A 15,245-nucleotide genomic window follows, 5' to 3' on the forward strand; every position below is an offset into this window, starting at 1 on the left:
TTATTGCAGCATCAATAGCATCATAACTCCTCAGTCTTCCCTTTACTGCATCCTGCAAACCCAATTTCAACACATCAACAGCATCAATACCCATTTGCTGCAACATCAACAACATCAGCTCCTCCTACAATTTATACCACCAGAACCCATTACTAACGAATCTTCTTAGTTCGACTACAACTGAATGCACCACTGCATCACCTTCAATCCCTTATCAAACCACAGACAACTCCATTATTCCTTCATGGCAGCAGATTCATGTATCATACCCAACCAAAATTCTCTCCAAAGCCATCTCCGACTCGAACCCATCTATGTTCTCCATCTAACCTTTCACAGCAGGAAACCCTAACTCATCTTATGAGCTCAATTTCTGCTTCTTCTTCTTCCAATCGAACCCATGAATATCAGCAACAAAATCATTATCTTCTGCCATTTATAAGTACCATGACCTTTTCTTCATTTCTCGGTCAAGGACTGTATCCAGATCCGTCTCCAATTTCTCTTGATTTTAATCAACAATTCCTTCTTTCTTGTTCTTGGCTGTCGTATGGAATTTGGGGAAGAACTGAGAAACTGATTTCTCTCGACCTAGGTTTAGGTCTCAAGTATGGGACGGCTATTTGTACCCCGCCGTGCATAGATATGGCCATCCAATGGTGTCCCTTAACCTCAGCTGGCTAGTTTTAGTATTCCTCCGACAAGAGTTGCACCTTAACCTTGGCCAGGTTTCCAATAGTGCTTACTCGTCAAATGACCCTTTTGCGCTTTCGGCTCAAATTCAATGATTTCTTCTCATTTTCTTCGCATGACCCCAGAGTACCTAATAAAACTCAAAACACACGTAAAATACATAATTCACAAGAAAAATAGTAAAGAAATCATAAACAATAGATAATAAATAGAGTGTATTCTACTCCTATCAATGTTGCTTACAACTTAGATGTTCGGTTAGAAGAAGAAAATCTATAGTTAGCTGAACCCGTTTTATTATTTACAACTTAGAGGCTCATTTAGGAGGTATGATCGATCGACTCAGCCTAACAAAGTATATTGCTTAACAAACACAAGGTTCAATTAGAAGGTATGATAAATCGACCTAACCGAACTATTTTTCGTGTGTTCTTTAAGTTGTGATGTTTACTAGGTTTTTCATAAATCTCCTAGCCGAACATATGTATGAAACTTCATTTTGAAACCCTAAATTTATGATTGCTACTCAATTTCAATTATACAAATCAAGGGATTTGTCAGAAATACCTTCTCATATAGATTTTGGAACAACCAGGTTCTGATTCTCGCGCTAAAGTCTCGATTTCGACTCAACTTGTTGTGTAACTTCTTCTTCAACTTGCGTTGGAAGGAGGAAGAAGCAGATTAAAGAAGAAAAATGGATCTGGGAGAATTTAGAGTTTAGTTTGATTAGGTCAAGCTAGGTTAAGTTATAAAGGGTATTAGTTTAGATTATACTATTAAATAAAGGATAAGTTGATTTTTCGCTCGTTCCCATATGTTATGATACCCCATATCACTCAACTATAGATGGAATAATCATTTAAGGGTTACCCTAAAAATCATGATCCTCAAAAAATCGTTTCAAGATAACCAAGTTGAACGCAATGCGATGGATTGAAAGTATTTCGGGATTGTGGGTATGTTGAGCTTTGTAAGGAGAGCATATCCCAAAACATTAGCTTCAAATACGTTACAATTTGATTTTGATTAAGAAAATATCTCCTAATGTGACATAGTGTGAAAATAAGTGTGCGAGAGGATCATACCTCAATATCTAAACCTCTTAAAATCTTTAGGTACTACCATATGAGTTCATTTTTTCATGTAGAACAAAAGCATTTTTGACCTTGGTTTTTTATTCCAACATAATCCTCTTTGAACAACATCAATTTTTCTCTTAGAGCAAGGGCTATGGAATGAGTGTATTTTTGCACTCATTCACTGCCAAATTAAGTGAGAGACTAGGTGAAAGAGAGTTTTTGCACGATGGAACGAGTAGAAAATAGACTAAGAGGCTTATCATTAGCCGCTTAAGAAGAAAAAAATTACCTAGACGGCTTATCTTTAGCGGTTTTGGATATATTTAGAGTTTTTTAATAATAAAACTAATGTGTGACCCGTTTTTTAGAGTTTTAAATAAATAGAAAAGCTAAAAAAATGCTTGAGAGGCAAATCCTTAGCCGCTCAAGGTTTTTTTTTCCCAAACATACGACATTCAGCCGTTTAGTGAAGACTTTCGACCACTCATTCGTCTTAATGAGTGTGTGAGTGATTTTTGACGAATGAGTGAGTGCTCTCACTCCATAGCTGCACCTAATTTGATCAAATCTAGTGAAACTCATTCATATTGAATGAGAATCCTCGCTCCATAGACTTTGCTCTTATAAAGAAAGAGAAAAAAAAATCATAAAGAAAGAGAAAAAAATTTGATTCATCATTCTGGTTAAAATTTAAGTAACCAGGTACAAAACAATGGGCGGTTCCGATGAGTTGCGACCCATCAAGCCCATTAAACCTTTTTAATACATTATCTTTTCCATTTTCAGAATGTAAACCGTTAGATCAATAATAGAGTCCCTTCGATACCCTTTTCAAAAACAAATCCAATTTCAAACTTTTTGAAAATCACACTTCATCCCGCTCTCTCTCTCGTCAGAACGCCCAAATCTGAGAGAGTTAACAGTCATTTCTAGGGTTTCAAGTTGAACTAAAGTCTAAACTATCGCATCTTCGATTCTCAATTCTTCCTTCGAAATCAGTGTATGCTCGCTCGAAAGAAAGTTTTGAGTTTGATAGAGAAAAATGTCGGCTCGCCATGAGAAGGAGAAAGGAGTAAATGTTCAAGTTCTTCTTCGTTGCAGGTATAAAAATTGTTCACTCTAATCAGGTTTAGGGTTTTGATTTTGGAATCTTTTTAGTTTTCAATTTTTCAATTTTTATTTTGGGAATATTTGAATTTTAGGGTTTTGAATGGATTTTTGAAATAGTAGATCTGTATTTGTTTCAGGCCGTTTAGTGATGATGAATTACGGAATAATGCACCGCAAGTTGTGACATGCAATGAGCATATGAGAGAAGTTTCTGTTTCTCAAAATATTGCTGGGAAACAGATTGATAGGGTTTTTACTTTTGATAAGGTACTCACTTTTTACTGTTGATGTTTGAGATTCATGTAATTAATTAACGTTTAGTGTTTATTTGACGAAGATGGGAAGTTAATTCTTTTAATTGATAACTTGTAGCTAGTGGAATTGCTGAAGATAGATTGTTAGAATTGAAATTCGATTGGATCACTTATCAGTATAAGCAGTATTACTTGATGTATTGCTAATGTCATCTGGATAGTAACATATTTAGTGAACAGCATTTGTTTCTTGTTGATCAGTTTTAGTGTAATCTAATAGAGGTACAAAGATCAGTTATACTGCCTCTGTGTCATTATAGTTACATAGTAGCTTCCATGTTTCTCAAGTTGTCTGTTTTTGCCATGAGAGGAGAGGGAGCGAGGGAGAGACAGAGAAATGATGTATAGTACCATTTTAAGTGATGCTTTTGAGATGCATGGTGTTAGTTGTTTTCATTTCTCTTAGTCGAAGCCGGTTGTTTTTAGATGGCAAAAAGCAAGTGAATCTGTATTATTGAGATGGTGATTAATGGTTCCATACATGTTGTTCACTAGTGTTGGTTAAAGAATGAAATGGATTTCTTTTTGTTAGTCTTTCGAAACTTCAAATTGCATTAGAATCAGCCTGGATTTTCAGAGGAACTAATATATGGTCTATGTAGGTTTTTGGTCCTACGGCGCAGCAAAGGGAGTTGTATGATCAAGCTGTTGTTCCTATCGTAAATGAAGTACTGGAAGGATTCAATTGCACAATATTTGCATATGGGCAAACTGGTACAGGAAAAACATTCACGATGGAAGGTGAATGTAGAAAATCCAAGGTAATATTGTTTCCATTTTAAATTATTTAGGACATAACCTCAGTTCTTCTCCTGCTCTCTTTGATACGTGGATTCTCTACTTTGACCTTACCTCCATTTTTTGGGCTTTGGTTTTGTTTGTGACTGTAGAGTGGGCCAAAGGGACAGTTGCCTTCTGAAGCAGGTGTCATTCCTAGAGCCGTCAAACAAATATTTGACACCTTAGAGGGCCAAAATGCGGAGTACAGCGTTAAAGTCACTTTTTTGGAGTTGTATAATGAAGAAATCACAGATTTACTTACTCCGGAAGAATTGACGAAAGTTACTTTGGAGGAGAAGCAGAAAAAGCAATTGGCTTTAATGGAGGATGGAAAAGGTGGTGTTCTTGTACGAGGCCTGGAGGAGGAAATAGTAACAAGTGCAAATGAGATATTTACTTTGCTCGAGAGGGGGTCGGCAAAACGTAGAACTGCAGAGACTTTGTTAAACAAACAATCTAGGTCATGCCTCATCCATTATGCCCATGAATTGCATTAACTCCAACTGTCTGCGTGTTTCTGATTCATTTTATTGTACTGTGGTTTGTGTTGTCATGCATTCAGCCGATCCCATTCGTTATTCTCCATTACAATTCACATAAAAGAGTCTACTCCAGAAGGTGAAGAGCTTATCAAATGTGGGAAGCTTAATTTGGTAGATTTAGCCGGGTCAGAGAACATTTCACGATCTGGTGCGAGAGAGGTACTTTGTGTGTAACCCACTAGCATACGTTACTTACACCATTTATTTTGTTGTTATATCAAGAAGTTTTGGGGAGACCTGAATCAAGCAGATTACTAATATTTGATGCCGCCTCACAATTTTTGTGTTTAGTTGGCCTAGAATTTAGATTAATCTGAATGTATTTTTTTAACTAGTAAGAATGAAGTATGGTCATTGGAACATCTATCTACTTATGATAGCTTTTGGTTAAAAGTATATTTAATTAGCTGTGTATTAGTGTTCTTCCATAATGAATTTTGATACATAATAATATGATTGATCAAGATATATTCTTGGACTATCATTCTTTCGATATACTTGTTATCACTTCAAAATGTTTCGTACTCTTACATGCAGTTCATTTGGTTCTTATTATTAGGGTCGTGCAAGAGAAGCCGGTGAGATTAACAAAAGTCTACTTACTTTGGGCCGTGTCATAAGTGCGTTAGTAGAACATCTCGGACATGTTCCCTACAGGTCTTAAATCTGTATTCTTTACATACTAATTTTAACTATTTGATATTCTTTCCCTTTGTTCTCATGATAATCTTGTTATTCAGAGATAGCAAGCTTACTCGGTTACTCAGAGATTCATTGGGTGGAAGAACCAAAACATGCATCATAGCTACAGTGTCTCCAGCTGTTCACTGCCTTGAAGAAACCTTAAGTACTTTGGATTATGCTCATAGGGCAAAGAATATCAGAAATAAGCCAGAGGTTTGTTGTTCCTATACTTAGTTACTATTTCCCTTACCTAAATTGGTGTGAGTTTTGGTCATTCCACTTCAGCATTTCAGTACTTGTTTTTTTCTCATAATATAAGCTTCTCATCGTCGATGTATTTAATAGTTGGCTGAATCTCCCGATCTAAGATGCCTTTGTTTCAAGCACTTTCATGCACTAAAACATCCTTTGAGAAAATGATTTGGCTCAGCACTTATTTGTTATGTTCTTGTTTTCTCATCCTTCTGTTGGTTCTAGGTCAACCAAAAGATGACTAAACAAACCCTTATCAAGGACCTCTATGGAGAAATTGATCGACTTAAAGCAGGTAAGCAAGCTTTTCTTTTTTAGTGGTTTCAGAAAATGTTTACAATGCTGTTTGCTGAGAAACATATACTTGCTTTTGAAAGAGGTATATGCTGCACGTGAGAAGAATGGAGTTTACGTCCCAAAGGACCGTTACTACAAAGAGGAGAGCGAAAGGAAGGTAATTTGCTGTTCCATGGTGTTATTGTCTGCATGTGTTGCTTCTACTCCTCTGTCTTTTCATTTTAAGCTAAGCATCATATGCCCATTACCTTTGTAACTGAAACATTTTTTTTTTTTAATTTTTGTTTGTTAAAGGCAATGGCTGATCAGATTGAGCAGATGGGAATCACACTTGAAACACATCAGAAAGTGAGTTTAAGTTTTAAATGGTATTTATATGGGGCAAAGCTGTAACTAGTTATCCCATGACAGTCCCATAACTAGGGGTTTGATGTTTCATCTACAGCAAATGGAAGAGTTGCAAGAGAAATATGATGGTCAGGTCCAGCAGTCTTCTGATCTAAGCTGTAAACTTGAAGTTTCAGAGGTAATTCTTTTTGATTCGTTACTTTCTGTGCTGTTAGAACATAGAGACATGTCATTAACTTTAGCAAGATCTACAGAAAAATTTGGACGAAACCAGCAATTTACTGGTTAATACGAAGGAAGAACTGAAGAAATCTCAGTATGCTTTGAAGGAAAGAGATTACATTATAGCTGAACAGAGAAAATCAGGTGTGTAAAAGTTTTTACATTTTTGATGATGGATTGACATGTAATGGCATTCTCAATGTTTTGAACCTGTGCAACAGAAAATGCTTTGACTCATCAGGCATGTCTTCTGCGGGCAGACTTGGAAAAATCACTCAAGGATAATGCCTTGTTATTATCAAAAATAGGTATCGCTCTATTTATCAGCATGAAACTTAACCCAGTACCCCTTTGTTTTAAATCAATTGACAGTTTTAATTTATTTCCCTGTGATGCTGTGCAGTTAGAGAAGACAAGCTAAATGCTAAAAACAGGCTAGTGGTCAACAACTTTCAGGCGGATCTTACATCAAAGCTTGGTGCGCTTTGTAACACAGTCACTACGTCTATGTCTCAACAAGATGAACATCTTCAATGTGTTGAGAGACTATGCACTACGTTCTTGGATTTCCATGAGAAGGTATTTTATTCACTTAAACACAGATCACATCTTCATGTTATTTTCTTTTTTTTTGGGAAGAAGTATCATGTGGAACCTTGTTTAATAGAGTTCTTTTTAATAGTCCGTATCAGCTCTAAGGGAGAAAGTTTCGACTTCAAGGGCTACTTACATTTCTCATGTAGAAGCTGTACAAAATGTGGTACGCTTGCATGTGGCTGGTAGTAATGCTGGTTTGGAGGAGATTACTTCCTTGGCATCCGCCAATGCCAGTTCCATAAAACAAGTACGTAATAATTGTTAGCGAACCTATAGATGATTTCTGGTTTTTCATTATTCCATGAGTATCAAATTCGGCTCTCTTATACTTTTTGTTTTTGCGTGAATAAGTTTCTTAGTGCAGAATCAAAAGAAGCAAATTCTATATTTGGTGATCTTCAAAGTGTTATTTCAAGTCACCAGGGAGAGATGGCTCTTTTTGCGAAGGAATTGCGCGAGGTCTGTGTTGCCTTTAGTATGCATTTTTTTTTCTTACAATTTGCAGTATTTGGTTGAACTAGAATATACCAGTAAATGCTTGTGCACTGAGAATAACCGAAATATTCTGTTCCTATTTAGGGTGTTTATCTGATATTTGAATTTTTGTTGATGTGTTATAGAGATTCCATGCCAGCATTGACCGAACAAATGAGACATCAACTTTTATTCTTGGGCTTCTCAATAAGCTTGGAGAAGAATCACACAGGCTAGAAACCCATGAGAAACAATTTCATAATCTTCAAGAGAACAGCATAGCGGAATTTCAGAAAGTTTATGAGGTATCCTTGGCAGATTATTTAATTCAGAGACTTATTATTTATTTGACTTGTCTGATCTTTTCCTTTTATTAAGTGCAGGAACAATCGAAGTTGGAAGCCCAGAAGCTTGTGGCTGATATGACCAGCTTAGTTTCGGAACACATACGCCGTCAAAAGGAGCTTGTATGTTTTAATTCTCTTTGTTTTACTATAAGCTTTCCTTCTCTTGGTTTGTATGGTTGGTGAAATTGCAAAGTCGATATTGTAGGTTGATGGGAGACTTGTTGGTTTGAGAGGTAGTACTGTTGAAAATAAGGCATATGTGGACGAATACACCTCGTCAATGGCGGGAATCACCAAGGATGCCAAAAGAAAATGGGAGGAGTTCTCCAAGCAAGCAGAGAATGATGCCAAGGATGGTGCTGATTTTACTGCTGCAAAACATTGTCGCATGGAGTTACTCCATCAACAAAGGTTTGTGACCTATATTATTGTTATGGGCTGGCTGTTCTTTCTTTTTCTTGCATTGTTAATAACATGATCTCTTCTTTTTTCGAACTGTTTCAGTACTAGCACTGTCGAAGCTGCTTCTAAGCACCAGAAGCAGATGCTTGATTCTGTGAACGAGATGGGCGGTAAACATGTTTCAGCAGTTGAGTTATATATCAGGTCAGTTGGATTCATGATCTTGATGTTTACTATGTCTCATTCCTATCTAAGCTCATGATTTGAGGATGATTATTAACATGTCCTCCGTCTCAGCTGAACCGCACAGCTGTTTTCTATCCACGCTCATATATTGAGAAAAACACAAACAGTCAATTACTTCCATTTACTTCTTTTTCAAAACACTCGATCTTGTAAGAAATTAGTCGGCACATTTAAGAAAAAATGATTTGTAGACATTGTTGTTGTCTATCAGCAAATCCAGTTCAATTAGCATTGCTTTAGTTTACTATTTTCCTTTTTCTGCAGAAATGCCGCTGAGAGTAATAATCAACATGCTGTTGAGATTGATTCTGCACGAACTGCGGCAGAAGAAGTTGTTAAACAGAACAGTGAAGATATTCTTCGGCATTTTGAAAGTGAGACCTTTAACTACGTGCATTTTCTTAATTTGGTAGAATATTAGTATGATTTTATAGTCTTCAATCATGGTTTACAAATTGCGGCATTGGTCATCTAAACTTCGAAAATTTCCACAGGCATGTCAGGTCAAGAGAAACAGTCGATTGCCGGAATCAGGGCAGTTGTTGATTCCTCAGCTGATACTCTCCAGAAGTTCAGAAGTGATCATTCAGGCAAGGCTACAGAGATTGACGGACAAGCTCAGAATACTTTTCAGCATCAGTACCTGGTAAGACAGTCGTCTCATTGTACACCTATATGATTTTTTGCGAACTTCATATAATCAACCGTAACCACTACAAAGTGTCATTATGTTTCTTGTTACGCTGCCGTGTACTAATTTTACACTTCCTTCAAAAGAGCACATAACCGTCAGTCTTTTTTCTTTTGAAGAATTCTGGTGAATGTGACATGGGTTTTGATCTCTAAACATTTGCGCAGGATTATGAACCAAGCGGGACAACTCCAACTAAATCCGAAGTTGAAGTACCAAGCAAGGTCAAGATTGAGGAACTAAGGGCGATGCCAATGGAATCTCTGGTTGAAGATTACAGGGAAAAGCATCCGTACGAAGCTTTGTCATCATCACCATCAACTGAACAAAAACTCTCTTCTGCTGATCAAATAATGCCACGGTCACCTCTCACTCAATTAAACTGATCTTAACACATCTCCAGCTGGTGTGGTGATCTTGGTCCCCCATTTGTATGTTCTCCTGTAAGCAAGCTTTTGTTATTATTAGTATTGTATTTTGTTTTGAATCAGTTAGTAAAAAAAAAAAATGGAAAGAAAAAGAAATCAGGAGCGTATGTTTTGTCTGAGTTGATCTAGGTCCACAATATATATGAGTTAAGCGAGAAATAACAAATCCCACCTTGGGATTTCACCAGTTTCTTTTTTTGCTTTTGCATTTCCATTGTTGTAACTGTAAAAAAGAGCTTCCTCTGATAAGTTTCCTTTTTGATTATGTGCCTTCGACTGATAATTGAGCTTGTTGATAAATTTGCAAGACGAATCCCCATTCTGTTGCTCGGAATTAATTGCCCAGCGCGAATCTCTCTAATCTTTATGACTTAGTTCAAAAAAGGTTCAACCCCTGCACAGAAACCCTAGCATAGTTCTAGTAGTATCATGTGCACAGCCCATCTTTGATCAAAAAAAAAGTTGCAAACTCCAAAGCTCTTCAATTCCGTGAATCCTGCTTCTTCATAAGATTAGCTAATAACGCACTCCCCTTCATTCTCACACCAAAAAAAATCCTTTTGACTTCTGAAAGCAAAAGGTGTTAAGTTACGTTAGCACCTCTCCGTCTTCATCTTTCACACTTGCACTCTTTCTCCTTCTCCTTATAAAATCAAAATTCATTTCCTCTCTTGTCATTTGTTTGTTTGGAGTTCAATTCTTATATATATATATATATATATAGATTAAGATGCATAGATCGGCGAGCACGAGTAGAGCTTCAGAGGAGTTCTTAATCAATTTATCGCCCGGAACAAAGGGTTCTCCTGGGATGATGATAAAAACAGCTGCTGCAGATATTGATAAAATTCCGATATATAATCTGTTAGGTTCTGATGTTGGTGCTACTAGTAAGAAAGATAGTCATGTTAAGCCAGGAGAAAATGTGGTTCATCTTATTCCCGTAATCCTTGTTCTATGTGCTTTCATTCTTTGGATCTTTTCCCATCCAGGTAAATCATTATCTTATTAATTTATGCCATTTTCAATGCCTGAGATTTTGTGCAAATATAAAACTAGTTACTTAGAAGCTTCATGGGTTAAATGCTCCGAGAATCATTGCGAGCGTCTAGTGATACCGGTAGGATCTTGTTGGGTGCAAGGAAATATTTAATGTAGAAAGCACAAAAGCCCATCAAATAAGGAAAAGAAAAGATAGTAGGACTGTAGGAGTTTTGGTACCCGAATTTATTTTGTATTGCTTGTGTTTTCTATTACAGTTGTAGACATGACAAGCAAAGAAGGTTCAGTGGTACAAGTTGAAGGGCTGAATAATCATGGACAGAGTAATCAAAGTCATATGCCATCCAACACGAAATTGGTGGAGTTGGAAGCAGCAGCAAAGCAAGATAGAGACAGGATTCTTCAAAAGATTGTGGTCAACAAATCTTGATATTTGTGTGTTGGATCAAAATCGCATTATCGCTGAGACTCAAAATTTGCAATAGTGAATAGTATTTTCTTTTATCTACAGAATTGAATTTTACCTTTTGTTTTACTTTAATATATCATAACGAAAAGTACGATAATTGAAACATGATATTTTGATTCTAAGCAAATTTTTAACCCATATTCTCCATTTTGAAACATGGCACTTGCCTTGACAGTTGACGAGGTACTATGTAATTCTTCTCTTCTCCGTTGTATTTCAAGTGCTAGAAACAGACGCGTGATTAGGAATTTAGGATCTTCCAATCCAAAAAAAAAGAAAGAAGATGCATGATTAGGCCAGTCGGGACCGGTTCTTACATACCCTTGAATAGAGGTATCAAAGTAAAGACTCTAGAATGCGACTCCAAATACCCACCTAAAAGAACTAAATTTATGTCACGATTCCTGCAGACATGGACTGAAATTCAAAAGATTGAAAACAAATACAGAAATCCAAAAGATTGAAAGAGCACATGTATTAGTAGTGATACAAAACTCATAAGCAGCCAACATGTTTTTAAGTAAGCACAAAACATAGTACGTGCACAGAAAATATCTTACACCTTATTCTTCGTTATTCCAATATATCATCTTCTTCTTGATAGGTTTTTCTATTTCTTCTTATTCCCCTACGTAAGTCTTAGACTTAAGTGAAACTAAGCTCTCAAAATAAAGCTCTTTTCGGGAGAACGATCAAGCTAGAAATGTTTGGCTCTCTAAGACTTCCACATCCAGGGTCATATACACCCACACCATCACTACCTATTAATAGAATCACAAAATTGGTTAAAAAGACCAAAATCAACAAGTCCTGGGTGAAATGGACAGTTAGATTTTGATACTATTTAAATGGACAAAAATGTAAAAATAGGCAGGATGTAACCAGTTTCATCGTGCCCATTTTCAAATATTTTTTCTTATTTTTAATTTACACAGGATGTATCCAGTTTCATCCTTGCTATTTTTTAAATTTAAGCTAAGATGAAACCAGTTTCATCCTTACTATTTTTTTTTTGGCCATTTCACCCAAACTATTTTTAACTCGTCCATTTGAACCGTGATTTAAAAATATTTGGACAAATGACCCATTTGGAAATCTCACCACTCTTAAAAGACCACATGATCCCTTGGAAATTTCCACCTATAATTCTTTTATTCACAACGTAATGTGTAGTCCAAGATTCTTGAACTCCATACTTTTGCATCACCCATATTTTAACATGATCATCAAGGTCTTCGAGTAAACAAATGTATCCTTCCAAAACACCCAAACTATAAAACAAACAGTCGTCACGTAATCGTTCTTCCGGTAGTTCCATTTCTTTGAATATCTAGTTGCTGATATCCAAAGAGAATATTAGAACACCAGAAGAGTTGTTTTTCCTTTCGGCTAACCAATGTCGATCTCCATCAGCAAGTAGAGCTTGACGCAGCTTATCAGAACTACTCTACACCAGATCCAAGTAATATAGCTTCCCACGCTTAACACCATAACTCATCGTTTTCCTCCTTTTGATGTCCTTAAATACACAAGAGTCGGGCCAAAAAATTACCAAACAATGTAAAGTATTAGTTATTTGGGAAACTGATAACAAATTACTATCTAAGGTGGGAAGTACCAAGACAAAATCGAAATTCAAAGTTTCAGTGAGGGATACTGATCCTTCGCCAGTAATTGGAGCTTGTGAGCCATTTGCAGTGGAGACTGTTTTTTGTAAGAATGGTTTAATTGATGAAATTTGTCTGGAATCAAATTCATATGGTCTATAACACCTGAATCAACTATCCATGAATTATTCGAAACAAGTGAAGAGATATTTAAAACCTTACCATAATTACCTGCTCTTGCAACTGATGCAGATGTTACCATAAAATTCTTTTCTTTCTTTGTTGAAGCCGAAGCAACATTAGAACTCCTCTTTGACTCCTTCTTCCTCTCGATATGTTGATCCCACTATTCTGGATATCCAACAAGATCAAAACAAATATTTTTTGTATGTCCAGTTTGATTACAGTGGGTACACTTGACTGTAGACTTGTCCACCTCATTTGAATGTCTCTAAAAGGATGCCTTTTGATTGTACCAGTTCCGAGTTACCATATCAGAAGGTTCAATTTCTTCTGATTCTTTAACCATCGTTGTACGTCGAACAGATTCACGATGAACAAGCGCGTAACATAATTCCAATTCATGAATATGATCATTTATGAAGATTTCACCACAGGTCTGCTAAAAACTTTCATCTAACCCAGCAAGAAAGATATGCATCCTTAGCCATTGAATTGATTTTCGATAGGTTTCAGTATCATTTGTATTCTCCATAACCACTTTATCACGATGATCCAACTTGTTAGAGCATTGCTCGGTCGAACTCGCATGCGTTGCTATCTCAAGCATGTTTGTCAATGTTAGTGATCAAAACTATAAGTCTTGATTTCTAGCCTATCTAGATAAAGGTCTCAGACTAGGATAGAAAGTGTAGTTGAGCTCAAGACTCCATGGCAATCATCATACAAGACGAAGGACTACTCAAGGAACTGGTGGATCTTCATCGACTAAAAGGTATGTGGAGACTTGAACTTATCTGTCACTCAAAAGTCTATCTACTCTATCTCCTACTCTTGAGACAAAAGTCGTTTTGATATATAGACTTTCATTATACACATTTGCTATTTCGAGCCGAGTGTAACTCGCCTATCTATTTCTCGAAATATGTGTTGGTAAGCTTTCGCTTTTGCCAAATTCATCTTTACCTAGTGATGAATGTCATGTTATGTTTCAATCACTTTGAAAATTGCTCTGACGAAAAATGGTCTGTGAATAACGGCTATATAACGTCCTTTGAGAATGTTTTAATGATTGAAGAGTTTAGATTACATAACCATTGGTAGGATATAAGCATTGTTGTGGAAACACATATATGTATAAGTCCTTATTCCTTGAACCAAAGTTTGCGAACTTTTTTGATCAAGAGAAATGGAATGTGGCGTGAGCCAAGTCCGCAAACTGGGGGAATTTCTCGACCCGAGAATTTCTGCTGGAGTTTGTGAACTCCTTCCGTGAGCTTAAGTCCGCGAACCCAGTCCGCGAACTTGAGCAGGTTATATCTAAAATCGGTTGTTCTTGAACTCATGTTTATATAAACTAAGGAATGCTTTTGCAAACCGTGTCTATAAAGTTCATGAACCGATTCGAGTGAATCAAACCGTTTTTGCTTCAATTATGTCTTGTGTAGTTACATAAGATCTAAGCAATTGAACAACTCTCTAACTAGTTAATTTGAGTCATTTGAACTAGTTATGGTGAAGAAGAATATGGTGGATATGAAAGTGATCATCTGGGTAACCATTTGGTTAACTATTGTTGAACCAAAAAATGTTAATGTTTGGGAACGACTACATAAACCCAAAATTGGACATTTCATTTGTATGTAACAAGCTAAGTTTTCGATCCAACGGTTGAGAAATATTAGCTTGAATCTAATCAGGTTTTCATCTAACGGTGAATATTGAATGCTTTGTTACCAAGCTAACATTGATTGCAAACCCTGATTTGAAAGACTATATAAAGGAGAACTCTAGCAACTGGGAAACATAATCCCCACACTTTACGTGTGATACTAGTTGCATGGATAGAGTCGATTCTCCTTTAACCTTTGGTTTCTTCTTCTAAAACCAGGTTAACGACTTAAAAGACTTCATTGGGATTGTGAAGCCAGACCGATACTACTTTTCTTGTAGTTGTGTGATCTGATCTTGCATCTTCTATCGTTACGAGTACAATTGTAATAATTGGCTCGAGATTTATATCTCCGATAGGAAAGATAGAAAAGTAATCACAAACACTTCGTCTCATCGTTTGTGATTCCACAATATCTTTTTTCGCTGCGTCCATTAGGATTATTGTGAGGTGATTGATAATACTAGGCTGTTCTTCCGGAATATAAGTCTGGTTTATCAATTGGTTCATGTTCACCTTGATTTATCAAAAGACGGAACAAAACTCGTAGGTATATTTGTGGGAGAAGGATTTATCTATTACCGTAGACTTTTCTGTGTGATACAGATTTGTTTATTAAAGTCTTCGACTTTGGGTCGTAGAAACTCTTAGTTGTGGGTGAGATCAGCTAAGGGAATCAAGTACGTAGCATCCTGCTGGGATCAGAGACGTGGAGCATAGATGTACCTTGGATCAGTGTGAGATTGATTGGGGTTCAACTACAGTCCAGACCGAAGTTAGTTTGGAGTAGGCTAGTGTCTGTAGCG

The 15,245-nt window shown here is 36.6% G+C and overlaps 2 protein-coding genes across 2 annotated transcripts; both read left to right on the forward strand.

The window, feature by feature from the left end:
* Nucleotides 1-2,614: 2,614 nt before the first annotated feature.
* LOC113313314 (kinesin-like protein KIN-5C) lies at nucleotides 2,615-9,774 on the forward strand. Its single transcript, XM_026562070.1, has 23 exons — nucleotides 2,615-2,876; nucleotides 3,023-3,152; nucleotides 3,802-3,960; nucleotides 4,090-4,439; nucleotides 4,542-4,680; nucleotides 5,081-5,178; nucleotides 5,262-5,418; nucleotides 5,683-5,752; nucleotides 5,835-5,911; nucleotides 6,049-6,102; nucleotides 6,200-6,280; nucleotides 6,357-6,468; nucleotides 6,546-6,632; nucleotides 6,728-6,903; nucleotides 7,007-7,168; nucleotides 7,273-7,380; nucleotides 7,542-7,700; nucleotides 7,779-7,862; nucleotides 7,948-8,153; nucleotides 8,247-8,348; nucleotides 8,655-8,764; nucleotides 8,885-9,036; nucleotides 9,249-9,774. The coding sequence occupies exons 1-23, from the start codon at nucleotides 2,818-2,820 to the stop codon at nucleotides 9,465-9,467; spliced, it is 3,051 nt and encodes a 1,016-aa protein (XP_026417855.1). The 5' UTR covers nucleotides 2,615-2,817; the 3' UTR covers nucleotides 9,468-9,774.
* Nucleotides 9,775-10,208: 434 nt separating this feature from the next.
* On the forward strand, nucleotides 10,209-11,049 carry LOC113313315. Its single transcript, XM_026562072.1, has 2 exons — nucleotides 10,209-10,501; nucleotides 10,769-11,049. The coding sequence occupies exons 1-2, from the start codon at nucleotides 10,240-10,242 to the stop codon at nucleotides 10,939-10,941; spliced, it is 435 nt and encodes a 144-aa protein (XP_026417857.1). The 5' UTR covers nucleotides 10,209-10,239; the 3' UTR covers nucleotides 10,942-11,049.
* Nucleotides 11,050-15,245: the final 4,196 nt, after the last annotated feature.

The sequence above is a fragment of the Papaver somniferum genome, chromosome 9 (genome assembly GCF_003573695.1).
Source record: "Papaver somniferum cultivar HN1 chromosome 9, ASM357369v1, whole genome shotgun sequence".
NCBI classification, from domain to species: Eukaryota; Viridiplantae; Streptophyta; class Magnoliopsida; order Ranunculales; family Papaveraceae; genus Papaver; species Papaver somniferum.